The sequence below is a fragment of the Nuphar pumila genome, chromosome 5 (genome assembly GCF_984573655.1).
Source record: "Nuphar pumila chromosome 5, dmNupPumi1.hap1.1, whole genome shotgun sequence".
NCBI classification, from domain to species: domain Eukaryota; kingdom Viridiplantae; phylum Streptophyta; class Magnoliopsida; order Nymphaeales; family Nymphaeaceae; genus Nuphar; species Nuphar pumila.
In genome coordinates this window covers 1,140,188-1,166,168 of record NC_143253.1, presented here as the reverse complement: position 1 = coordinate 1,166,168, position 25,981 = coordinate 1,140,188, and the positions used below count along the sequence as shown (strand labels likewise).

The 25,981-nt window shown below is 39.9% G+C and overlaps 1 protein-coding gene and 2 pseudogenes across 1 annotated transcript; 2 read left to right on the top strand and 1 right to left on the bottom strand.

The window, feature by feature from the left end:
* Nucleotides 1-488: 488 nt before the first annotated feature.
* On the bottom strand, nt 489-7,119 carry LOC149836401 (EAP30/Vps36 family protein). The gene is made up of 8 exons (XM_090005309.1): nt 6,367-7,119; nt 5,446-5,649; nt 3,467-3,560; nt 3,340-3,397; nt 3,091-3,160; nt 2,138-2,273; nt 1,971-2,052; nt 489-787 (listed from the first exon to the last, which is right to left on the bottom strand). Exons 1-8 carry the CDS (start codon nt 6,988-6,990, stop codon nt 730-732), a joined length of 1,326 nt encoding a protein of 441 aa, XP_089861435.1. The 5' UTR covers nt 6,991-7,119; the 3' UTR covers nt 489-729.
* On the top strand, nt 7,022-16,747 carry LOC149836400 (geranylgeranyl diphosphate reductase, chloroplastic-like; annotated as a pseudogene).
* A 3,713-nt stretch (nt 16,748-20,460) lies between these two features.
* On the top strand, nt 20,461-21,039 carry LOC149836399 (benzyl alcohol O-benzoyltransferase pseudogene; annotated as a pseudogene).
* The last annotated feature ends 4,942 nt before the right edge of the window (nt 21,040-25,981 follow it).

Below are 25,981 nucleotides of genomic sequence, written 5' to 3'. Positions count from 1 at the left end.
GAAACCAACAGGCAATGGTCGGATATGAGCCCAGATTGGACTCCCGCATTGTAGATGTTAATGTAATCAGTTTTCTTTCAATAAATAGGTAGGGGTCTGCCTAACCCCAGCATTCTCTGTCGAAATAAAAGATGCAGGCCAACAACCAGCCTATAGACCATGATTTGAGACAAGGCACAACCACATTTCAGATCTCCACCATGCATTTCTTAAATGGTTGAAGTGGGAAGCACATCTTAATGAAGCATTGAACTGGCTTCCATGTTCCATCAATGTGAGAGAGAGAGAGAGAGAGAGAGAGAGAGAGAGAGAGAGAGAGAGAGACTTATGATCAGAGGAGATCTGACTTTCAAAGGCATGGTAACAGGGACATGAATCACCTCAATGCAGATGGTAGGCCGAATCCCTCTACAGAAACAAAGGAGGAAGCAAATCTCACAAGACAGGACAATAAAACAGAAAAAGGTTTTGGTTATGGAGCAAAAACCTTTGAAATGTTAAAACTACTTTCGCTAGTATCTTGAAAACATTAACAAAATTTACACGATTCACAGTTCATTATGGGGAGAATTATTATGCCATAACACAGATAGAGGCAAGAGTCAGACCGTGCACTGTCTGCCACTCCAAATCCAACTCTTTCATTTCCCTCTTTGTTGTGGTGAGTTGTCTCCATACCCCAACCAACACCAAAAATTTGGAATTCAAAAATAAGCTGCAAGAATTATCTCAACGAACGGTTGAAGTAGCAGAAACCCATGCATCTAACATCCTCGTGTTTCTCTCCCTGCAAAATCATTTTCATCAGAACAAATTGCACAAATATCTTAAATTCTCAATAATCAAGTACTTTTTTAGTATTTTTTCTCAAAATTGTGCAACTTCATCCCTGGTTTCCACTTGAAAAGTTTGAAGGCAACCGTAAGAAAACGTAATTAGTGGCCTAATATAATGGCTAAGGTTCCATTTCTACATCAAAGTTATGTGCATCATATATAATTATTACTATAGATTTCACACTTATATAATTGTCAAGTACTGTTCTTATGCAGAAGCCTCTTATTTGTTGAGGAAGTCACCAAGATATTAGGAACAAGCAGTCCACCTTATTAAAGATAATAATATGAAGACGGTGCTAATTTTTTTTATAAAAAGACAAACGATTTCTAGTTAAAATCCATCATCTAGTTGGAGTGATAGATCAATAACTTTTGCTGTGAAAGAGCCATCAGCACCAACCAATTGTAAATTGTAAACATAGGTAAGTTCAACAAAACTCATCCATCTAAAGTTCTCTCTTTTTGCCCAAGGCCATGCATCCAAAGTTCACGATTATTTCCATGATATCAAAACTTTTAAAACAACGTTCTTGTTTTAGACAACCCTCAAGCCACGTACTGATTAACTACATCAAGATATCATCAATGGATGACCATACTATTCATGCATCCTAACGAGCATGTTCAGCTATGGTACGTTTTCAAAAGAATAAAATAGTGCTTTCTGTTTCTTCATGCAACATTTATTTCTAGGAAAGTCCTGATCGTCGGCTGTGTTAGGAGCATCAGCAGCTTATATATTGTGGACAACAATTGTAGCAATCTTTGTGTTCAAATTCGACAATTCCATTGTTTCAAAGATTCAAACTTTATCATCGTGCATATTCAGATGGAGGCATTAAATTAAATTGAAGTTGAAGCATTTTTAAATTCTTGAAAACATTATGGAAATTTAAAAATACTATGCAAGCAGTGGGAGTAAACCCCAAAAAGAAGCACATCATAGCAAGCTCTGACCAGGCTAACTGAAGCAAGACACAGTAAGTGTTTTAGGTACTATTTGAACACCAAAATCATACGTTGGATAAGAAAACAAAAATGAAACAAAACCATGATTCTTGGTAGAATGGAATGCTCACCACACAGCAACACCTCAACAACTGAAAGCAATGTGCAAGATGGACAACTTACATTTGATCATTTACATGTATCTCTTTGAACAGATTAACATAAAAGCGAAGACCCTCATGGCTGACATCTCGGCATAGGAGACCTTCAAAATAAAAGACACTGATCAATAACCCATAGCACATATAAACACAAACAACAGGTATGAGAATCAGGAATAACTCACACACCTCTGCTTTCAGCGGCAAGAAGATGTTCCTTTGCCAGAGCAGGTGCAATACCTAAAGTTCGTGCAGCATCGCTTGGACTTATCCCCAACCGGAGGGCATCAGGTTTTATCACAAGGTATTCAATTCTGGCAAAAACCTAAGCAGGACACAATCTTGCAACAGTTAGAGAAAAGTCAACAAAGAGAAAAGATCCAAAAAAACCACTGCCACCAATATCTCGATATTGTCACCATTTTCATCTAGGCCAATAATATTGTGATATTGTCACGACAATTTGTGATATTTAAAAAATCTTATTTTTATATATTTTAGGTTCAGTTTTTTTTTTCATTTGTATTTCAAAAATTTTAAAACTTGTTTCTTTATATTTTTGCAAGAAAAATAATAGAAAACCTATTATTTTCCTATCTTTCTTATTATATTTATATTTTTCCGATTTTTAAATCTTCCAAGATTTTCTAGAGAAAAATCACTTTTTGAAAATATTTCTGAGAAAAACCCTCACCAAGAAATTACCTTTAACGATCCAGGTGACTGAAAAAAGCCACAAACTTTAGAACCATATATATATATATATATATATATATGTCCTCCTAAGATACAATAGAAAAGCACCAAAACATTAATACCCACCACTTGAATCATCTTTAAAGTTAGTAAATTATGTATACATCATAGTCAAACTCAATAAGTTGCAAACTTTTCAGGAATCAAAAGCAATCACAAGATTGACCAAAATATTAACTGCACGCTATATCTTCAAATTGCAAGCAAGCAATAGGATGCAATAAACCATAACCAACTTCTTAAAAATAAAAAAAGGATCAAATATCTAACAATTTAACCCAAGTAAAAAGATAATGATAACTTGTAAGCCAAAAAATGATGTTTATACAAACACTGGAAACCTTGACTAGAATACTCAAAAGCTACCCCTGAGGCCCTGACAATACCTCCTCGTCACGGTGTGTCTTGTTCTGTATGACCTTGACTCCACTGTCGAATTTTCTGAGCATTACAGGACTGCAGACAGGAAACAACATAAGGCAAGAAAAGTCAAAAGCATATTGCATTTCGGTAAATACAGATATGAACTGGAAACAAATATGAAATTCTTTTTCATTTTTCCTTTTCTTCGAGAATCACTTGAAAAAATGGCAGCATTGAAACCTGAACAGAAGTGAAAGTTCTGTTGTGCATACACATCATATTTCTCCCAAAGAGCACAGGCTTGTAACATATCTTCCGGGGATATCAACTCTGTCAAGGAATGATTCATTAGAAAAGTGAAAAGAAACCCAAGACAAACCGGTGGTAACAAACAAATACCTGTTCCTCTGGCACGATTAAAGAGACAATATGCATCTATCAATGCAATCATTCCTCCTGATCTCTCCAAAGGTACTTTGACAAAGTCTGCCAACTGAAGGACAGAAATTAAAATTGAATCTGGATGACATACTGAACCTAATTTAAAGCAAGCTACACTTATTGAATAGAATCAACAAGTTTTGGGGGTGCAGTGGGGTAGAAGAAGAAATCAATAAAGACCAAGCAAGTAACATGACAAAGGAGTTCCAGCTAGATAAAAAAAACATATGGAGCTATAGGTGAATAAAAAGAACATGTGATTGTAAGATAATCATATAGATCCCATAATTAGTTTCATGAAGACTTAATTGACCTTTTTTTAAGAACATGACAACAGAAAAGTCTAGTATGTTTTGTTTAAATAGTGAATTTTACAAAACAGAAAAGGAAACAGTTCTTGCTGGAAGGTAACATAGTAAATTGCTAATGTAATGATGGTGATGACACCTGTATATTCTTAAGAAGGAATTGACAAAGCACAAATTAACCAAGTTAGAATTCTTTCCTTACATATGCTTCTACATATTTTGTTAGATGGACTTTTCATCATGTTTATTTCTGAAGGGTTTTACTTAAAGTTTCTTTGTCTATTCTTCTCCTTTCTTTTTTATCGTTTGAACTCTTGCTTCTGTTCTTTTTCTTTAATTATTTTACAACTCATTTCGCCAATTTGTACCCTGCTGTCAGGCTTGTTCATGTTACTCACCCTGCTCATATGATTCAGTTTAATCACTTCAATGATAGCCAACAGCCAAAGAAGGACAACAAAAAAGCAACTTATGATCCACATTTTACAGAATTTTCAAAGGACGAATGCCCTATATATATACTTCTTTTATGTTATCCAAAAAAACTTCCATAGGAAGTTTGAGTCAAAAAAGCTCTATTGGCATTTCATGCTACTGGATCCTAGTCTTGAAAAATATGTAACTCACTTAGAAACTGAACTTCCTTCTTTATCGTTCGTATTTACCTCAATGATATTTATAGGATTTTATTAACCTTCTATTCACCTCCAATTACTCCAATAATGTTGAAAAACTACAACTTGGTTCAGGACAACCATGCAGGTGCAAAGTCAAGCCCCTCGACTATTGATTCTACTACCTGCTAAAAGGCAAAGTCATTATTGAGATCCGAAAAGCTATCAAGCAAAGATATCAATAACTTTCCAGCCTAGTTGCATTTAACTGTGTCGACCATGGGCATAGCTGAGCAGGCAGCTTTTTATGATGTTGGCTTTCAAATGGATCCTAAAGTTTGCAAAAAACATGTTAACTCAATGATCCTACCAGCCAGATGTGCACATCTCTGAGACTTGGTGATGCTTAAACTCTTTTGGTCAGTTTTACATTCAGTTAATAATTCAAGTGTCCTCAATACTCGTGGACACTCAATACAGGTGTCCCACATTTACAGACATCTATGAACACTTTTTAGTTTTAGCAGTAATTTTTTTACTTTTTTCAGGATCAAAGTGTATGTGGTCGATGTTTTTAGAATTTTTGCAAAATCTACAGAGTATAGACAACTTTACAAGTTAGTGTTGATAGTATATATTCATGCTTATATATGAACAGTCAGGTATTTCATTCTCTTTTAGTCTCTCATTTATCAGGTTACTAGTTTGACATCCATCCCATTCACAATTTAAAGTTAAACCACTTTGTAATTTTTACAGTCATGTGCCTATAGCTAGCATTTTAAGCTTCAAGAGGCCCAATGCGACTCCTGTGTTTAACACTTATACACGTAACCTAGTCCAGATAACCTAGCAAAAAACTTCAGTTCAATGCCTTATAGAATAATCTGATAACATATTCTGAAGCTAAACAACAATAAGATACAGGATCGCATCATCCACGTTTCTACATCTCAGAAAGACGGCAATCCTTTGACTTACATACAATCTCTAGAAGGGACATGAGAGAAATAACCTGACGGGATAGTTGTTGATGATACAGAGCACCGGCTGTTTCTTTTGTAACAGGTGATATAATTCCAACACTCAATAGCCAATCCTGCACGTCCTGATTTGATCCCATTTCTTCTTCAGCTGCTGCATTGGTATTAACAGACGAGCCAGATAAAAGCTTTATTCTCATCTTCTCGGCCAGCATAACCATCTCTTTAGCTTTACTCTGCATGCACAGCAGTGTGCATTTTAGCAAAAGAAACAGCTCCCATTAATCACATTCTTTTACACAGTCAAAAGGCGAGATATGCACAACCAGCAACCAAGTTACTACCACCATCGCTTGTAATTCAGAAAAAAAAAATCCATGAACTGTATCATAAATCCAATTATTGGAACACACGGTAGGTTAGGATATCATAATAACCTATAGAATTTATAAAAGCCAGATTTTATAAGTATTATCTACCTAAAAATCAGGTTAATTTAACAGCAATAAAGTCTGAAGTATTCAATATAAAGCATCGATTACCTTCTCACTTTATTTTTGTGAAATACATCATCAGTGTACTTTTGTAACATTTATGAAGTAGCAATCCCTTGTCATTTTTATTTCTACAGGGACAAAATTCATTCTTTCATTTACGAAGTTCCATATAGGTGGGACTCCCACGTGTTGGTGGGTCATTAGCACGCTTCAGCATTTCATTCTACAAGTCACAATTGCATGCAATATCCCCCCCCCCCCCCCCCCCCAAAAAAAAAAAAAAAAAGGTTCATGAACAAAATCAGGATTTTATTCGTTCAAATATCCCTAAATTTCATCAAAGAATTATGCAAACACGACAAAGACATCCAACACCAATCCACAAGAAAACACCACAATGAACAAGGGTTAAAAACCAAACATATATAAAATAAAAAAAAGAAACAATTTTATTACCATGAGTGCATTCAGATCGTGAAACGCTTCCTGCAAACTGCGGTCCGTGCTCTCCCACTGCTCCTGTTCCTTCCGAAGAATCCCCGAGACGCCGACCATCGACGATCGGCTTCCGACCGAGCCAGCGGATGCCCTTCCGAATGATCCTGAGCCCTCACTCTCGCTCGTGCTTGCTTCGGTTTCCCAAGCCCTAGACCTCAGAACCTCCCAAAACCGGGCGAAGAACGCATCAACATCCATCTTTCCCCTCACAACCAGCAAGATCACCACCAATCTCCTTCCCTTCTGGTCGATCCTCCCGTCTCCGGAGATACTAACCTGGATCCCGAGCCTAGGGCTACTGAAGATCTTCTTGATCGACTTCTTCGGCTGGTAGACATGAACCACGGCCGAGAGAGGGATCGCGGAGCCCGACGGGCTCGGTGGGCTCTCTCTGATCCAGAGGAGCCTCATCGTGGTGAGAATGAGCACGCCGGATCGCAGCGTCGGGAAATTGGGGATCTCCTGAGACTCGATGTCGACGGAGTCGAGCGTGGAGCACTCGACCTCGCCGGGTTGCAGGATAGGCCGGCCGCTGCTCGTCAACGGCACCAGCGCCAAGGGCTCCACCTGTTTCCCGTCCATCAGGATGCCGAAATCCGGCCGATATCGCTGAATGAATCAGCCGGAAATCGTCGCGCGGTCCAGCCGGGAGATGCGGGCGAATTTTGGGGTGCGAGAACTCGTTACACGTTGCACGCTGGGAACCTCCCTGAGGGTTGAACTTACGAAGGTGCCCTCTCTTTTTTAATAGGGGGACGACTAGAAATTCGGATCCGTGTGTTATAGAGGCAGGCCGGGCTTGGGCCTATAAACTCCACCTGCGGGCCGACCCATTTTATAACTTTAAAAACAATATTTAAGTATATACACTAGAATATGAGAAGTTGAAATATCAGCATTTTTTAACACTTTTTTTCGCAGATGCCCTTGGCATAGAAGGGATGGCACCGGGGCAGGGGACAAGGTCTTCACTCCTGTCCCATATCAAAATCAGAATCTCCATCCCGGCAGGGGGGATGGATTTTAACCTTCAACCCCAGTTTCATGTCCTCCATCCCCAGTCCAAACGGGGGTGAGGTGGGGGGCGGGGCTCCGTTTTCCCTTGGTCTATTGTCATCCCTTAGAAGGATTGGAGATGGGGCAAGGCGGGGATTGGGACGGGAACGGGGGGAAAGCGTAAGTCCATCCCTACAAGAGGATTGATTTTAACTTTCATCCCCGTTTCATGCCCTTCATCTCCGGTTCAAACTGGGGGAGGGGGCGCATTTTCCCCAAGTCCACCGCCATCCCTATTTGCTATGAATCGACCACTGGATTTTCTATGAAAAAATGTGATTTTTCAATGCTATGAAGATTATGAGCTATTGATTTTAAAGCTTTAAAAAAATTTTTGGGACGGGAACGGGGGGAAAGCGTAAGTCCATCCCTACAAGAGGATTGATTTTAACTTTCATCCCCGTTTCATGCCCTTCATCTCCGGTTCAAACTGGGGGAGGGGGCGCATTTTCCCCAAGTCCACCGCCATCCCTATTTGCTATGAATCGACCACTGGATTTTCTATGAAAAAATGTGATTTTTCAATGCTATGAAGATTATGAGCTATTGATTTTAAAGCTTTAAAAAAATTTCTTATGTATGCATCAAAATGGGATAATTCAAGAGCAGGTTCTTATCAAATCAATCAACAGTTAGATTTAAGAGAAAAAAACAAAAAATCTATGAAAATCACACTTAACACATTAGTTTTTATATTTTAGTGACTCATATATGTATATATCCAACCCGCGGGCCGACCGTGGGTTGTGGGCTGAAGTTTTTTTTACGGTTCCGCGAGCTCATTTGTCCCCAAATTTTTTTGCGTAATTTTTATTGAATAATTCAATAAACTTGCCTACAAGGGCATCGCCCCTCTGATAGGGGACTTGTGAGTGTCACCAACATCACACTTTCAAAGCCTACATGTATGTAGGTGGTGTCAACCAGAGGACACGATCGACGATGGGGTTCTCATTTGAATATTTGCTACTACCACGCACAGATGGCTGTTCCGTCCAGCCTCATGGCCTGGGTTTCGCAATGACTATCGTGCCCTCCTACTCATCAACGCCTGCAATCGCCTTGATGGCCAGGTGTGGGTCACGCGCTTAAGCGCCATCTATTTTTTAGGCTAGTTGATTCTGCAGGTAAGTTGTTAGGATTTTGACTTCCATTGACCATTGTCCTGTTGTCTTAATTGACCACCACCTTTTGTGAGATCCATCTTGCATCGCCAGTTCTGCTTGGCTCACTTGGAGCTCTTGATTCTGCAATGCGGCTCAACAAAGCACTTGTGCCATCCTACCTATTTAATGTTTGAGAATATGTCCAGGACTAGGGGCACCCCTGATGCCTCTAATCATAGAACTCTTGCGAGCTCTAGACGGGTTGATTAGTCAAAATAACTATTTGCAGCTCAGTATTGCTCCACAAGAATTTCTTCTGGCTTCTCATCGCTTTTTTAAGTGAAGTTCTTTGTCTCGTTCGCTACCTTGCCCACGTGCTACCGAGACAGACAAAAACAATTGTCCTCCCCAGGAACCCACCAACCCTTTATTCCGTGCCCCTAGAGATTGGGAGTCACTTCCGAAAAACAGATCGGCCTAAGAACATGCAATATCAACCATAGTCGCAAATTTCACTCTCAAGAATTTCTCCCTTATAAAGTGTGATATATTGGAAAAAGGAGATCTTTGGATTGGGACAATGTCAATATATGTAGCCGCAAAAATGAAGTTTGCGTGCTTTATCTAATTCAATTTGGCCTCGTAGATTCATTTTTTAATGCACATGAGTTTGTTGAAAAACCTGCATGTAGGTCGTAATGGCGTGATGCCAAACATGGTTAGAAGTTAGAACTAATAAACTGTGTATAGTGTAAAAAGAAAAAAATAGTTTCTACTACAGGACATCAGGTCGATATGACCAAATATCATCTCATTTTAGTTTTGAAATTCTACAAAGAATATCATCTCTTTGCTATAAAAATTGCTGAAAATCTGTCAATGGGACACGCCATTTTGGTGGTGGTGGTGGTGTCCCTGGTGACACGACAAATCCGAGACGAACCAGACGGTCACAGAATCAAAGTGAAAGGCCCCCACTGTGTCAGGGAGCCACTACCGGCTAGGCGAGTACGCACCCACTCACTTACCCCTTGCCTCTGCTTCACTGACCAGTGCCCAAAGAGCAGCAGCAGCAGTGACCCATCTCCCTCTCTCTCCCCAACACCGATCTCCAACAATACTGTACTACATTCACCGACATTCCCCTCTTCGACCGGCCCACAACAAATCCAAAGTCCCTACCCACAACCATTGAATCGACCTCCCCTGTCCCCAACATCACCGCCTCTTCCAAAACCCTAACTCGTCCCCTACGCGTAGCTGTAGTAGGTGGAGGCCCCGTGGGGGCATCGACGGCCGAGGCGCTCGCGTCCGGTGGCATCAAGACGTACCTCCTGGAGCGCACCCCATCTAACCCCAAGCCCTGCGGCGGCGCCATCCCGCTGTGCATGATCGATGAGTTCGGGATTCCACTCGACATCATCGACCGGTGGGTGACCCGAATGCTCATCATCTCCCCCTCCAACCTCACCATCGACTTCGGCAAGACCCTCCAACCCCACGAGTTCATCGGCATGGTCCGGCGCGAGCGGCTCGACGCCTTCCTCCGTCAAAGGGCCCACTTCTCATCCACAGCCTCCTCCTCGAGCTCGACACCCCCAAAAAGGCCCACGAACCCTACCTCCTCCACTACACTGCCTTCGTCGGAGAGTCTTCCCGCGGAACGCAGTCCACGCTCGAGGTCGACGCCGTGGTGGGTACCGACGGTGCCAACAGCCGCATCGCCAAGTCGATCTTCGTCGGCGACTATTCCTACGCCATCGCTTTCCAGGTAAGCGTGTGCGTGAGCTTGGTTTGTTTACCTATGAGACTCAATAGCTTGATCTGACTACCATTCCCACTGCAATTCCCAGGAACGGATGAAGCCACCGGAAGAGAAGATGGCATACTACGAGAGCCTCGCCGAGATGTATGTGGGCGACAACGTCTTGCCTGATTTCTACGGGTGGGTCTTCCCAAAATGCGACCATGTTGCAGTGGGCACGGGCACCATGGTGGCCAAGCCCGAGATCAAGAGGTTTCAGAGCGGGATCAGGCAGAGGGTGGCGCCCAAGATCGAGGGAGGGAAGGTGATAAAGGTCGAGGCCCACCCCATCCCCGAGCACCCCCGGCCCAGGCGAGTCGTGGGGAGGGTGGCTTTGGTGGGGGACGCGGCCGGGTACGTGACCAAGTGCTCCGGTGAGGGTATCTACTTTGCAGCCGAGTCTGGATGTGTTGGGTGTAAGAAGAGGAGGTGAGAGAGAATTTAAATGAAGAAAGCATGGGCTCTTTTTCTTTTTGGAAAAGGTTGGACTTCATGACGTGGAATAGTCTCATATTGAAGAGGTTTGAGTTTGTTGCGGGCTTTATAACCTACATGTAAACTCTTACACTTGTTCTTAAAAATAAGAGGGTGGGATGACTACTACGCACGCGCGCACCCACCATGCCGGGCCAGGCCGGGTTCTTGGCCCTTTAGAGCCATATCCAATCAAGACTAAAGTACATTTTTGCCCAAAGTTTCTGTGATTATTTGGATTCATTAATGGGTTATGAGAAATGATAATGGGTCACAACTCCTCGTAGTTCGTGTCCATTAACGGGTCTTGACTCTTCGGATTCCGTAACGGATCCTTTCCACGTTTTTTGTAACCGTTCGTGGGTTATAAAAATGTGGTTAGAGCTGAGGTTATAGTATATGTCGTGGTTGCATTCTGTTGGCTTTGTCTAACACGTTGTTTGATGTATATTGCTCTTCATCTATCAGTGCTAAAGCCCTATGGGACCAACTTGACAAAAAGTACAATACCGAACCAAGGTCTTGAGAAGTACTCGGTCGCCAAGTTTCTGAAATATCAGATGGTAGAGGGCAAGTCGGTCACTGAGCAGGCACACGAGTTTCTGTTGATGCTCCACAGTTTGGCTGAGGCTTATATGAAACTTCCTGAGAAGTTTCAAGTAATGACCATCGTGGAGAAATTTCCTAAGTCTTTGGTAGACTTTGGTATGTCTCTCAAGCACCGTAGAGAGAAAATCTCTCTCGATGATCTTATGGTAGCCATTGTCATTGAAGAAGAGCATAAAAGTCAGAAATAGGTTGTGATGTCAACTGAACAACTTAAGGTGAACATGATGACCAGATCTTTTAAGAGCAAATGACAAAAACTGAAATCTGCAATGAAAAACCAATTTAAACCTAAGGCCAAAATTCAGGAAAAGGCAAAGAACAAACCGTGCTGGAACTGTGGACAGGTTGGGCACTGGGCTAGGGAATGTCCTTCCAAGAAAGCCAAAGCTCATGGGACCACAGATAGAACGCCTCAAGTCAATATGGTGACTGAGGTCATTGAGACCAGTACTGGGTATGTCTCTGTTAACCCGCAAATCTATCACGTTTATAAGTCAACTGAGTGGCTGGTTTACATTGGGGCTAATGTGCACGTTTGTGCTGATAAGTCTGTCTTTGTCTCATACCAGGCTGTTGCAGGCAGATCCGTGACTATGGGCAATTCAACGCTTGCAAATGTGTTAGGGATTGGACGCGTAGATCTGAAGTTTCCTTCAGGACGAGTTCTATTTTTACACAGAGTGGACCATGTGCCTGTAGTTAGAAGGAACATTCTAAGTGGTTCATGTCTAGTTAGAGAGGGTTATGAATTTAACTTTAAATGTAATAAAGTTGTTATTTTACATTCTGGAACCTTTATTGACAAGGGGTATTTAGATGATGGTTTGTTTAAACTTCGTGTTGAACATATTTGTAGTGATAAATTAGAAAATGATGTTTATTTTGATTCATTGTCTAATGTTGCATATAACATAGAATTATCTGATTTATGGCATAATAGATTAGGTCATATGAATTTCAATTATGTGAAACGCATGATGAACTTGAAAATGATTCCTGAGCATTCCATTGATAAAACTAAAAAATATGAAATTTATGTGCAAGCAAAACAATGTAGGAAACCATTCCATATGATTGTTAGAGATTTTGAAATATTGGATCTGGTGCACACAGATATCTGTGAATTTAATGGAGTGTTAACCATAAATCATAAAAAGTATTTTATCACTTTTATAGATGATATCACTAAATATTGTTATCTGTATCTGCTAAAATCAAAATATGAAGCTTTTGATAAGTTCCTTATTTTTAAGAATGAAGCAGAAACACAAACTGGTAGAAAGCTTAAAAGAATGTTCCTTTCTTAATGCAACTTGCCATATTTTGAAGAGTTTTTCAGAAGCATTAGGACAGTAGCCCTTTTGAACTCTAGAGAAATAGGAAATCTAGCTTAAAATACCTTAAAGTGTAGGGGTGTCTTGCAAATGTACTTGTCCCAAAGCACAACAGGAAGAAGTTGGATCCTAAAATCGTAGATGCTGTCTTTTTTGGGTTATGTAGAGAACAACTATGCCTACAAGTTCTTAGTAATTAAGTCTGAGATATCTGACATAGATGTAAACTCTATTGTTGAGCTTCGAGAAGCTACATTCTTTGAGGATGTATTTCCCATGAAAGTTGGTGTATCTCAAGATATGTCTTCTTTAGATATACCTTCAACTTTTGGTTTCATTCCCGAACATATGAAAAGGATGACAGATGTGGGGGTTGAACCATCTTGTTCTCATCCTAGACCCATTGAGTCCGAGGAAGTGGCTGAACCTAGAAGGAGCAAGAGAGTACGTATTACCAAGGATTTGGGAAGTGACTTTATCACTTACCTTATCGAGGATGATCCTTCTACTTTTCGAGATGCTATGGCTTCACCTGAAGCAAGGCATTGAAAAGAAGCCATAAAGAGTGAAATGAACTACATTGTCTCTAATGACACTTGGGAACTGGTTGACCTCCCTCGTGGTAGTTCCACTAGTGGGTGCAAATGGATCTTTAAGATGAAGTTGAAACCAGATGGATCCATTGACAAGTATAAGGCAATATTGGTTGCCAAGGGGTTCAAACAAAAGGAGCGAATAGATTACTTTGACACCTATTCTCCGGTTACCCGGATGATCACAATTACGGTGCTTATTGCACTGACTTCCATTTATGATCTCTCGGTCCATCAAATGGACATGAAGATCACTTTTTTGCATGGCGATCTTTAAGAAGAGATCTATATGGATCAACCTGAGGGTTATGCGGCTTCTGGTAATGAAAACAAAGTTTGTAGACTTGTTAAGTCATTATATGGACTAAAACAAGCCCATAAACAATGACATGAGAAGTTTGATAATGTTATTTTATCATTTGACTTTGTTGTCAATGAATCTGATAAGTGTGTTTATTGCAAAGTCAAAAGTGATGGTTGTATTATTTTATTCCTGTATATAGATGATATTCTATTATTTGATTCCAATATGGGAATTGTGAATGAGACAAAATCATTTCTTAGTAGTAAATTTGATATGAAGGATATAGGTATTGCAAATGTGATCTTAGGCTTAAAGCTGACTCGTTCAGCTGAGGGGATGACCATTTCTCAATCTCACTTTATTGAGAAAGTACTTAAGAAATTCTGCTATAACCAAGGAAGATCTGTAGCAACTCCATATGACCCTTCTATTTCTCTTCATAAGAATACGATTGGTGTCCTTGTGTCTCAATTAAGGTATTCTTAGATTATTGGAAGTTTGATGTATCTTGCAAATTGCACAAGATCGGATATTTCATTTTCCGTGATAAAATTAAGTAGATACACAAGTTGTCTAAATCACACTCATTAGAAGGCATTAGACAGAGTACTTAGGTACCTGAAAGAAACTATTTCCTTGAGTTTGCATTACAAGAGATTCTTTGTCGTTCTTGAGGGATATAGTGATGCGAGCTGAATAGCCATGAACTCTAGGAGTTATGGCGTAACAGGGTATATATTTATCTTGGGTGGCGGTGCAGTCGCCTGAAGATCAGTAAAGCCGACCATCTTGTCATGGTCTACTTTTGAGGTTGAGCTCTATTCTTTAGATATCACAGGATTAGAAGCTGAATGGTTAAAGAGACTTCTTGAAAAACTTCTTTTAATGAGCAAACTAATTCCTGCTATATCTATGTATTGTGATAATATGGTCACAATTGCAAAAATCAGAAGCACAAAATATAATCAAAAGCAGAGAAGACACATCCAAGTCAGAATAAAATCTGTAAGAGAACTGGTGTCTCAATTAGTGGTTGTTGTAGACTATGTTGGATTCAAAGAAAACACAACTGATTCATTAACGAAAGGACTAGATAAGTCATTAGTCCTAAAATCCAGAGAGGGGATGGGACTGAAACCCATCAGTAGTCCATCTACAGTAGCAACCCAACCTATCTGAGTGGAGATTTCACAAAGTAGGTTCAATGTGGTAATAACAAGTTGTAGGGCGAACTGGATAACACCTTATTTATGGGATACTATGTATATGTGTCTATTCTCTTGTTTACTCTGGAAAGGTGTTGTAGTTGCTAATTAAGAAAGAGTTAAAATTCTGAATGGGTTCAAAGCCTTATAGGCGAGATGTTAGTAGTGCATCTCTGAAGAAGCCCACCTATGTGAGTGTGACTGTGTGGCCACAGTTTAAGAAATTGGGTTATTCTTAAAGTCACTCATGAAACAAGATTCAGGCACATGACCTTTAACGCGTTGCCCCTAAAGATTACAACCAGAACCTTTATCATGTTGTTGTTAATGAACACTCATACACCAAAGGTTCAAGTTCAAGACTTCAGTTCACTTCGGTCCTGTGGGGGTAAAGTTAGTCAACTGAGGTAGTGGTTCAAACCGAAGGTACCATTACTGAAAGCATGATATGTCCTGCTGCAGATTATCCCATCTTACATCTTTGTTTCCTCCCGTTTTCATTCTTTGAATTTGTGGGGGAATGTTGGGTGTAAGAAGAGAAGGTGAGAGAGAATTCAAATGAAGAAAATGTGAGCGCTTTTTCTTTTTGGAAAAGGTTGCACTTGATGATGTGGAATAGTCTCATATTAAAGAGGTTTGAGTTTGTTGTGGGCTTTATAACCTACATGTTAACTCTTACACTTGTTCCTAAGAATAAGAGGGTATGATGACTACCACACATACATGCATGTGCGTGCGCCCGCCCGCCGTGCCGTGCCGGGCTCGAGTTCGGGTTTAGGTAATTGGCTCTTTAGAGCCATATCCAATCAAGACCAAAATACATTTTTGCCTAAAGTTTCTGTGATTATTTGGATTCATTAATGGGTTATGAGAAATGATAACGGGTCACAACTCCTCGTAGTTCGTGTCTTTTAACGGGTCTCGACTCCTCGAATTTCGTAACGGATCCTTTTCACATTTTTTGTAACCGTTTGTGGGTTATAAAAACGTGGTTAGGGCTAGGGTTACGCATATGCTAGACGCACAAATTTCTGAGGAAGAAAGGCTCTGCGTTTTCTCTCTCCCTGTTGCTCTTGCTCTCTCTCTCTCTGCGTTTTCCCTGAAGGGGCTTTCTGCAATAGCGGTTCAGAGAGGTTGTCTTCGAAGGATGATCTGTCGGAGTGCACCGATCTTGATCATCGAGACTATTGTATCTTAGGGGAAGGACGCCAGACCCTGTTTGCACTGTATGTGGGGGCGAATCTTCTCTAAGGAGAGTACTTTCGTACGCCTTAGCCTGTTATACAAAATTGACATGTTTTCATTATTTTTATTGTGTTATATGCATCTGGTTGTTCATGTACTGTTGTTTGAATTTTTGTATTATGCAAAAATCGATATGCTTGCTCCCTATTCTTGTTTTGATCGATTGTTAATCATGATTTTCATGTTGTTGTATATCATGATTTATGTCATGATGTTGATTGTGAAACAATGTGATCTGAATTTTGATCCAGCAGGATGTGCGGGCAAGACATTGTGAAGGGGTCTGAGAACGGTAGGAAGATGATAGACGAGAAGGTTTTGAAGACTCTGTATCTCAAAGAGTGGGACAATTTGTATTACCCCACTTTTAGGTTCCTGGATATCTTGCAAAGGTTCTTCTACGGCAGCAATGCTGGGAGGGAGGCGTTGGTGGAGCTGTGTGGGGATGAGTATGTGCAGAGAGTGACGTTCCAGAGCTATCTGTATAAGACCATTGCTCCAGCCAACCCGGTGGAACACTTGAAGCTGGCGTTTAGGACGGTGGGGAGTTTGGTGAGGGCCAAGATTGTTGGGAATGAGATGAAGAGAATGGTGGAGAAGAAAGCGTAAGAGAAGAATTCCTGTAGAGGCCATGTATTTGGGGTCTTTTAACGAGTGGTTGGGGCTGATGGGAGCTTTTTGTTTGTTGCAGTTGTTCATCAATTGAACTGAAAGATCGTCTCTTTCAAGCTTAGGTTGTTTTCTTTCTTGTATAATGGTTGCAACAAGAAGAAAGATGTAATGTTCTGAGCTGTTTGATTTATGGCAGTTGCTGAGACGTAGTTAAAATGTCTCCAGCTGGGACCATTTGAGGATCTCAAATCTCTGGTTTATGGTAAAAATCTGGGAGAGGCAATCAAACGTTCACCTTCATATTAGGCAAAGTGCAAACGAGAGGCAGTGGTTTGCATAATTCTCATACACATTTTATTTTCTGGATTACAAAGATGACCATGGTCTTAGCTAAAAGGCCAAGAAAGGTATGAATTGTACCAATGGCATCGGCCTCATTTTATAGTCTCCTCACTGCCCGACATCTGACTCCCTCATCGATATGGGACTAAATATACGCTAGAAGGTAGAAACCATTCTTTTTTATATAATTATTTTACATACTTTTCCACATAAGGCAGAACAAATATATCTACCATCTTTTATCATAAAAAAATATCTACCATCTTCGTCTACAAATAGGGGACTTTCTTTTTTTAAAAGGCAATTGTATTGAGTGATTCCTTAAGTTTCTCCTTCTATTACACAATATATTAACAGTTTTCTTAGCAAGGGTTGGCAATCCCCCTGGAATCTGATTTAATGTTTAAACTTCCCTAGGATGCTAATCGATTAGCTCAAAATGTCAGCTTAGGCTGCAATCCAAAGGCTTCTCACAAACCAATCTTGGACCGGGTTGGTATTTCTGGTCTTCATGATTTATGACAAAGTTCAATCTGGAGCTTTCTCAATTTTGGGTAATTATTTAGAATTTTTTGCTAGTTTAGTAATTCATAGTTATATTTTTGAGTCTTGCTTATTTAGTTTATTTTTTTAACATTTGTCATAATTTATAGTTACAATTAAAATCTAATGTTTTTTATGAAGAAATTTATTGTCTTTATGTAGTTGGTTTAAAGAAGGAATATATGATCATTAAGTCGATGTTCAGAAAAAAGGGAATTATCATAAGTATGTTGTTAAGAGGATAAACATGATAGCATTTTTTGTTAGTTGTTTTTAAATACAAGGGATAGGTTTTTTCTGAAAACATGACAGATTTTCACATCACTTACTATTCAAAAATTTTACAGTTTTATTGGGTATCCAGATTAGCATGAAAGCCACATGACATGATTGAACAATTAATCAAAGTGTGATTGTATGGGCGATAGCAGTTCTTTCATTAAGAGGGAGGCTGTCCATTTACCTATGTTTACAGTTGCATATAATTATTATGCATTTGCTTAATTATGAAATGTAGAGACATACACTAAAAACTCTCTCTCTCTCTCTCTCTCTCTCTCCTTAGGAGGCTAATCGATTAGCTCATAGTCAGTTTAGGCGGCAATCAAAAGGCCTCTCTCAAACCAGTCTTGGACCAGGTAAAGTATTTCTGGTCCAAGTTCAGATCCCACCCGTTGATCTCATTCTGTACCGATACATCTAGCGTGTGATTCTTTTGGAAATGGAGTTTGGTATTTGCTTATTTAGATTCAGACCCGTTTCATACCAGTGTAGATCTGTACAGTCCTTCCCATGGGAGATAATGACTAAACTCCCACAACCTGAAATAGTGATCAAGAGCATAGTAACAATGTCGGCAATATTTGGAAAATATCATGATTTTATCATGGTATTTTCAACACATGATATAATCCTGAAAATGTTGTGATATTTTTATAGTATGGGTTATTTTGAAATATCGGGATATTATTGTGTTATAGCTTTGATATTGACATTTTAATTTTATTTTTATTTTGAATGTTTTTTTATTCTATTTTTATATATTTCCTTATATGTTATTAAAACATAAATATACAGAATAATTTCTAAATATTTCTTTGGAGAGAAAATCCAGAAACCAAGATCTGTTAGAGTTCTAAATGGGTTGATCTCAGGTCGGATCTATGAATTACCGAGTCCAACCTAATCGGATCTGACTTAATTGGATTCTGATTCATATTCTTAGTTAGATGGGACCAGATAAAACCATATCCGGATCGTACTAGATTATACTCTAATATTCACATGTATTCTGATTTGGATTTTAGACGGATTCGGATAATTAATGAGATGAGTCTTTGGCAACCTAGTCAGACTAAACTGATTTGGATCTGAGTCAAATGTCGGATAATGTCTGACGGCTGACATCCCTAAGATCTGTGGCTATAATTGTAAGAGCCTTGTGCTGATTTTATGTTGAATGGGCAAAAAGTTGGTTTCAAAGGTCTCTCTCTCTCTCTCTCTCTAGCGACTCATAGCTCTTAAACTCGTCTTTTGCTTGGAAACAAATGGATTTTACACATGCATATGAGGACATTTTATATATAATGATAAATAATTATTATAAATAATGCTCCCTATGGTATGCTTATATGAATGCATGAAAGGATATTTTGCATGCCTATGGTATGGTCATGAAAAAGCCACAATAGCTCCATAACTATATGAGATCTACATTATGATGTATTCATTTTTTATCTTTAAATTGCATGACTTAGTATGCAGTGAATAGTGAATACTTGAAATAAACTGTTACACAAAATAAAGGTTATGATAAAATCTATGACATGATGAAAAAATAACCTATTTTGTGAATAGCCTCATGATAGGGATATATCATGAAGGAAAAATTCAACTAGCGTATGTAAAACCTCATGATGTCATATAGTTATGAGTGTAATACATAATGCACTGATTATGATATAATGTGGGTGTTCGCCCAATATGGTTAAGTGGGAGATGTTGGATCTTGATATGGATTCAGTGTAGTCAATAGGTCTCACATCGAATCCAATAACCCATTTGAGTACTGGGTCATTGATATATGAACACTACAAGAAAATTGTTAATTAGCGACGGAAATTAGCGACGGATTTTTCCCGTCGCTACTTAGCGACAGATTAGCTAGAGATAGAATCTGTCGCTAATTTGCGACGGATTAGCGAAGAAACGACTTTTATCGCTAATCTGTCGCTACTTAGCGACGGATTAGCGACTGCATGTTTTTGTCGCTACTTTTGATTACAAGAACACCATTTTAGCGACGGATTTAGAGAGGGAACTCTGTCGTCGCTAATCCATCGCTCATTAGCGACGGATTAGCGACAGTATATATTTCATCGCGGTTTTTGTATTTTGATTTAGCGACGGTTTAGCGACGGAATGTTTTCGTCGCTAAGCCGTCGCTAAATATCACGTAAATCCCTAATCCCATCCCTCTTTCTCTTTTCCCTGTTTCTCTGTATTGCTCCCTCCCGCCCGTCGGCTCTCGCCACCGTCCGGCCACCGCCGCTCGCCAGCCGCCGCTCCCCGTCCACCGCTCCCCGTCCACCGCTCGCCAGCCGGCGCTCGCCAGCTGCCGCTCCCCGTCAACCTCCCGCCACCGTCCGGCGAAGCGCAGGTAATATTCTTCTTCTTCTTCTTCTTCTTCTTCTTCTTCTTCTTCTAAACGCAGGGGGTACGCCCCTTCCCTGCCGGAAACGGAGGGGGTTTAACCCCCTGCCGTGCTTTCCGGCAGGGGGGGTCGACCCCCTGCGTTTCCGGCAAGGGGGGTCGACCCCCTGCCTATGGCGGTGTCGCACTGCCGGCCTCCAGCCCGATCCGGAGGAGGAGGTTCGCCTGTTGTGCATCTTCAACGCGCGGTCCCGGTACATTCCGTCGCTGCCGCAGGGGTACTACGGCAATGCCTGATAGTAATCCCGGCAGCTGTCTCGATAGCGGCGAAGCTCTGTGCGAACCCACTAGGTTATGCGGTGGAGCTCGTGAAGAAGGCCAAGGAGGAGGTGACAGACGAGTACATGAGGTCAGTGGCGGACCTCATGGTGCTCAAGGGCCGGCCTAACATCACGGTGGTCCGCACCTTCGTGGTCTCGGACATCAGGCATGCCAGGTTCAGCGAGCTGGACCTCGGCTGGGGAATGCCGGTGTACGGCGGTCCAGCCAAGGGCAGTGACGGCCCAATCCCCGGCTTGGTTAGCTTCTACGTCAACTCCAAGAATAACGAAGGGGGAGAAGGGATGGTGATCCCGATTTCCTTGCCTGCTCCAGCTATGAAGATCTTTGAACGGGAGCTCAAAAAGATGCTGTACGGACCCGCCCCGGATCAAAAGTCCACAGAACCTGTTTTTATCTTATCTGCTTTGTGAATAAAGATCAATTCATTGCCAAACAAATTTGTTATGAGATACCTACGTTGCCTATGTGATCTGTTTTGAAAAGAATTTTTGTTATGGATACCTATGCTGCCCATGTGATCTCTTTTTAAAAAAAATTTGTTATGAGATACCTACGTTGCATATGTGATCTGTTTTGAAAAGAATTTTTGTTATGGATACCTATGCTGCCCATGTGATCTCTTTTTAAAAAAAAAAAAAGTTATTATGTGATCCCTATGTTGTCCATGTGATTAGCTTGAAAAAAAAATTGTAATATGTGTATATAAGATGTCCATATGGTTTTAAGTGTAGTTTGCATATATGTTGTCCATATGGATTTTAAGTTGAAATTTTTTTTGTAATGTATATATACAAGTTGTCCATGTTGTTCAATTTGTTAGTTTGTTAATGTCTACTGGTAGTTAGTTTTACTTCAATTTGTTTTCTTGAAATCTGGTTAGTTAGAGTATTTCAATCTATTAGTCTTTTATAATTATATTTTTCTTAGATAGATTGGTATTTAATGTTCTCACAATCAGTTAGTTAGATTAGGGCTATTTGAATTCTTTATGATAGTGGTGGTTAAACGGAGTTCACATCTTTTCTAGTAAACTAATTGATTGATTTACTATTCCTTTGCTAAGTAGTTCAGATTAGAAATTGTCTATGACTTTATGTTAGTCGACTGGTTCAACATGTTATAGCTGGTTTGTTAAATTAGCATCTTCTAGTTAGATTTGGCTTAACATATATACTATTTTTCTTTTCTCTTCTTTCAATTAGTTAGAGTTGTTTTAATTTGTTTTAATTTTTTTAGTTAGTGTTTCATCTTGTTTCATGATTAGTTAGTTTGTTACTTAATTTGTTTTGTTTTTGTGCAGATTTTTCAACGGAACCAACTCGTGCTCGGCCACCTGTGGTAAGTAAATGACAAAAACAATGCAAATCGGGTAAATACCCGTGGTGAGTAAGTGATGCAAACGTATCACATGTTATTTAATTTATTGAATGCAGCACTTTATTGTTCACACACTCACTTAGTTGTTGATATCTAGGACTGCTTTGTTGGAGTTCGGAGATCATGCTGAGCATGATTTTAATGTAGAAATATGGAAGTGTTCTTATTTTTGGAGTACGGAGTCCATGCTAAGCATGGTAGTAGTTAGTGAGATATTGAAGTGTGTTTGCTGCAGGTACATGTTTGCCATTTATTTGATATGAATGATTATGATGTATTGCAATGTTTGATGTAATTGTATCCATGCTTGCATGTAGTTACTTTCAATTTGATTTTGACTTCCATGTGAAATTTTATAATAAAAGCATGCTTCAAATGATTGTATCATGTCTTTAATAGTTTGCACATGAAAATATTAAGTTATTAATGCATGCATCAAAATTCTTGTTATTGTTTGACATAGTATATTGCATGATAAATTTGATATTTTCTTCATCGTCGCATTCTGATTGTTTTTTTCTTAATTCGTTAGGATACTATTCGTAACATCATACGACAGAATGACTGCAAACCGTGAATGGATGTACCGTAGGATAGTGGACAATGAGTTATCGCATGAATATATGGATGGTGTCGATAGTTTTATTGAATTTGCAACGGCGAGTGTCAGTACGGTAGATCCCACAGGTCGGATTAGGTGTCCCTGCAAGATTTGTAAGAATAATCGATTTGTAGAACCTCATGGCGTTAGACATCACCTATACAGGAAGGGTTTTGTGAGTGATTATCAGAACTGGGCGTTTCATGGAGAAGAATTTAGAAACGATTTTGATGCACGGGTGAATGTGGTGCACGATAATCCATATACGAATTTGATATTTGATGCTGCAGGAACAGAACTGGGTTCTGCTATGAGTTCTAGTGATGTAAGAACTGTCGTAGATGAAGAATCACCAAACGATGCAGCTAGTAGATTTTATGATTTACTTAAAGATGTTGATGAGCCACTTTGGAACGGTTGTGAGAGTCACACTATCTTGTCTGCAGTTCTTCAACTAATGAATTTGAAGTCCGAGTATAATTTGAGTCAATCATGTTTTGACCGTTTGTGCATGATTGTGAAGAGTATGTTGCCTAAAGATGAGAAATTGCCACAAAATTTCTATCGTGCGAAAGTTATGGTCAACGCTCTAGGTATGGGTTACAAAAAGATTGATGCTTGTCCAAATCACTGCATGTTGTATTTCAAGGAGCAGGAAAACGACATATCATGCCCGTCATGTGGGCATCCTCGGTTCAAGCCAAAGACAAGAGGCAATGGTAGCACGAGATCAAAGGAAGTTTCATACAAGTCGCTCTGCTACTTTCCTATCACTCCTAGATTGCAGCGATTGTATATGTCTTCAAAGACAGCTAAACACATGAGATGGCATGCAAATAAAGTTCGACACGATGAAAACAAGATCACGCATCCTGTTGACGCTGAAGCTTGGAAGCACTTTGATCGTACTCATCAGAACTTCGCAATGGAAGTGCGAAATGTTAGACTCGGTCTATGTACAGATGGATTTAATCCATTTGGGGGTAGATCAACTCCATACTCATGCTGGCCAGTATTTGTAACTCCATACAACCTTCCACCAAGTTTGTGTATGAAACGTCCAAATCTTTTCTTGTCTCTGTTGATCCCTGGTCCGACCTCACCTGGCCAAAATCTTGATGTATATCTAAGGCCATTGATTGATGAATTAAAAGTACTGTGGGATGACGGTGTTACCACGTATGATGCCCACAAAAAACAAAATTTCAACATGAAGGCCGCTGTTCTATGGACAATCAGTGACTTCCCTGCATATGGTATGTTATCTGGTTGGAGCACACATGGGAGGTTGGCTTGTCCGTACTGCATGGAGGATTCCAAAGCTTTTAGATTGAGGCATGGAAGGAAGCCTTGCTGGTTTGATTGCCATCGTCGATTTCTACCCAGTGATCATCCGTTCCGACGTCAAAAGAATGCATTTACAGCAGGCACAACTGAAATGGAAGGTCCATCCTCAAGATTGTCTGGCATAGAGATTTTAAGAAGATTGCGATACTTTCCAGATGTATTAACAGATGCCCGCAGTCCTACACCCTTCCGTGGATTTGGGAAGGAACACAATTGGACGAAAAAATCTATTTTTTGGGAACTACCGTATTGGCCGACCCTATTGATACGACATAATTTGGATGTGATGCATGTAGAGAAAAATGTGTTTGATAATGTGTTCAATACAGTAATGAATATTAAAGGAAAAACGAAGGATAATCCGAAGGCCCATATGGATTTAAAATTAATATGTAAAAGACCAGAATTGGAACTCAAAGAGTATAATGGCAAAGTACTGAAACCAAAGGCGAAGTACGTGCTCGGACCTGATCAAATAAAACATGTATGTCAATGGTTGAGACAACTGAGATTTCCAGATGGATATGTCTCTAACATTGCTCGGGCTGTGAAGATTGACGATGGACAGTTATATGGGTTGAAGAGCCATGATTGTCATATCTTTATGCAACGATTGATACCCCTAGCATTCCATGATATGTTAGACAAACCTATATGGGGGGTATTGTCTGAGTTGAGCGGATTTTTCAGAACATTGTGCACATCGGAGGTCATTGTATCAGATGTAAAGAATCTCGAGGACTCTGTCATCACCACTGTTTGTCTGTTAGAAAAGATATTTACGCCAGCATTTTTCGATGTTATGGAACATTTGATCATACATTTGCCATATGAACTAAGGGTTGGTGACCCTGTGCAATATCGATGGATGTACCCATTTGAAAGGTATATGTTTTTTTATATTTGTCTCTTTAATGACAGATATTTAAAATTTGAAATGTATATTCTTGTCAGATGCATGTTCGACCTAAAAAAAAAGGTTCGTAATAAAGCAAGAGTAGAAGGCTCTATTTGTGAGGCGTACACTTTAGAAGAGATTTCAAATTTCTCATCTATGTACTTCGAACCTCATATTTCAACACGTTACACATGCCCGCCCCGTAACGATGATGGAGAACAAGTAACTGTAGCTGACAAGCTGTCGATATTTCAACGACTTGGGCATGCATTTGGTAGTTGCCGATCAAGGCTATTGACAGATCGAGAGCAAGATGCAGCACACATCTATATTCTTTTTAATTGTTCAGCGATCGACCCATACATCGAGTAAGTATATGTATATGCAACTCAATTATAAATCCTTTTATGTTCTATATGTGGATACATGGCTCGGTAATATAAGTATTTGTGGTTTGCAGACGATTTGATCTGGAGTTGCAAAGCAAAGTTTCACATCTCACTAATGCAGAAGTACAAAAAGAACGTGAAACTAAGTTTGTGGAGTGGTTGAAACAGTTGGTAAAGAAGCTAACATAAATTTTGTACTTATAAACAACACTAAGTTACTTAATTGATCGTGATCACAATAATTGTTTATGTCTGTGCGTAGGTTCGCCATGGTGATGTTAAAGATCAAGGAATATGTGATTTAGAAAATGGTCTGACCAAAGTTGTGCAATGCTACAACGGGTATATCGTAAATGGTTATCGATTCCATACAAAAGACTACGGTATAAACAAATCAACGATAAATAGTGGCGTGTGTGTCAAGGGTAGCAGCTACGGTGAAAATGAACATGATTACTACGGTGTTATAGAGGAAATAATGGAGTTGACTTACTTAGGCATGAATAACAGGGTTACGGTATTCAAGTGTCATTGGTTTGATCCAACTGCAACAAGACTCGACAAAGCTTCAGGCATTGTGGAGGTGAATCATAAATCCAGGTTTGGAACATATGAACCATTCATATTAGCCTCGCAAGCTCAACAAGTTTATTATACTTCATATCCGAGTATAAAAAAGTCAGATAGAAATGAATGGTGGGCAGTTTGCAAGGTGAAATCCAAACTATACCCCGAGTATG

What these genes read in the sequence shown, in the direction of transcription:
- LOC149836401 (XM_090005309.1), bottom strand. Translation starts at nt 6,990, where the DNA reads ATGGACGGGAAACAGGTGGAGCCCTTGGCGCTGGTGCCGTTGACGAGC. An exon ending in ACGATCTGAATGCACTCATG is followed by an intron (nt 5,650 to 6,366) that starts GTAATAAAATTG and finishes CTGTGCATGCAG; the next exon opens with AGTAAAGCTAAAGAGATGGT. An exon ending in CTTTGGGAGAAATATGATGT is followed by an intron (nt 3,161 to 3,339) that starts GTATGCACAACA and finishes TCCTGTCTGCAG; the next exon opens with TCCTGTAATGCTCAGAAAAT.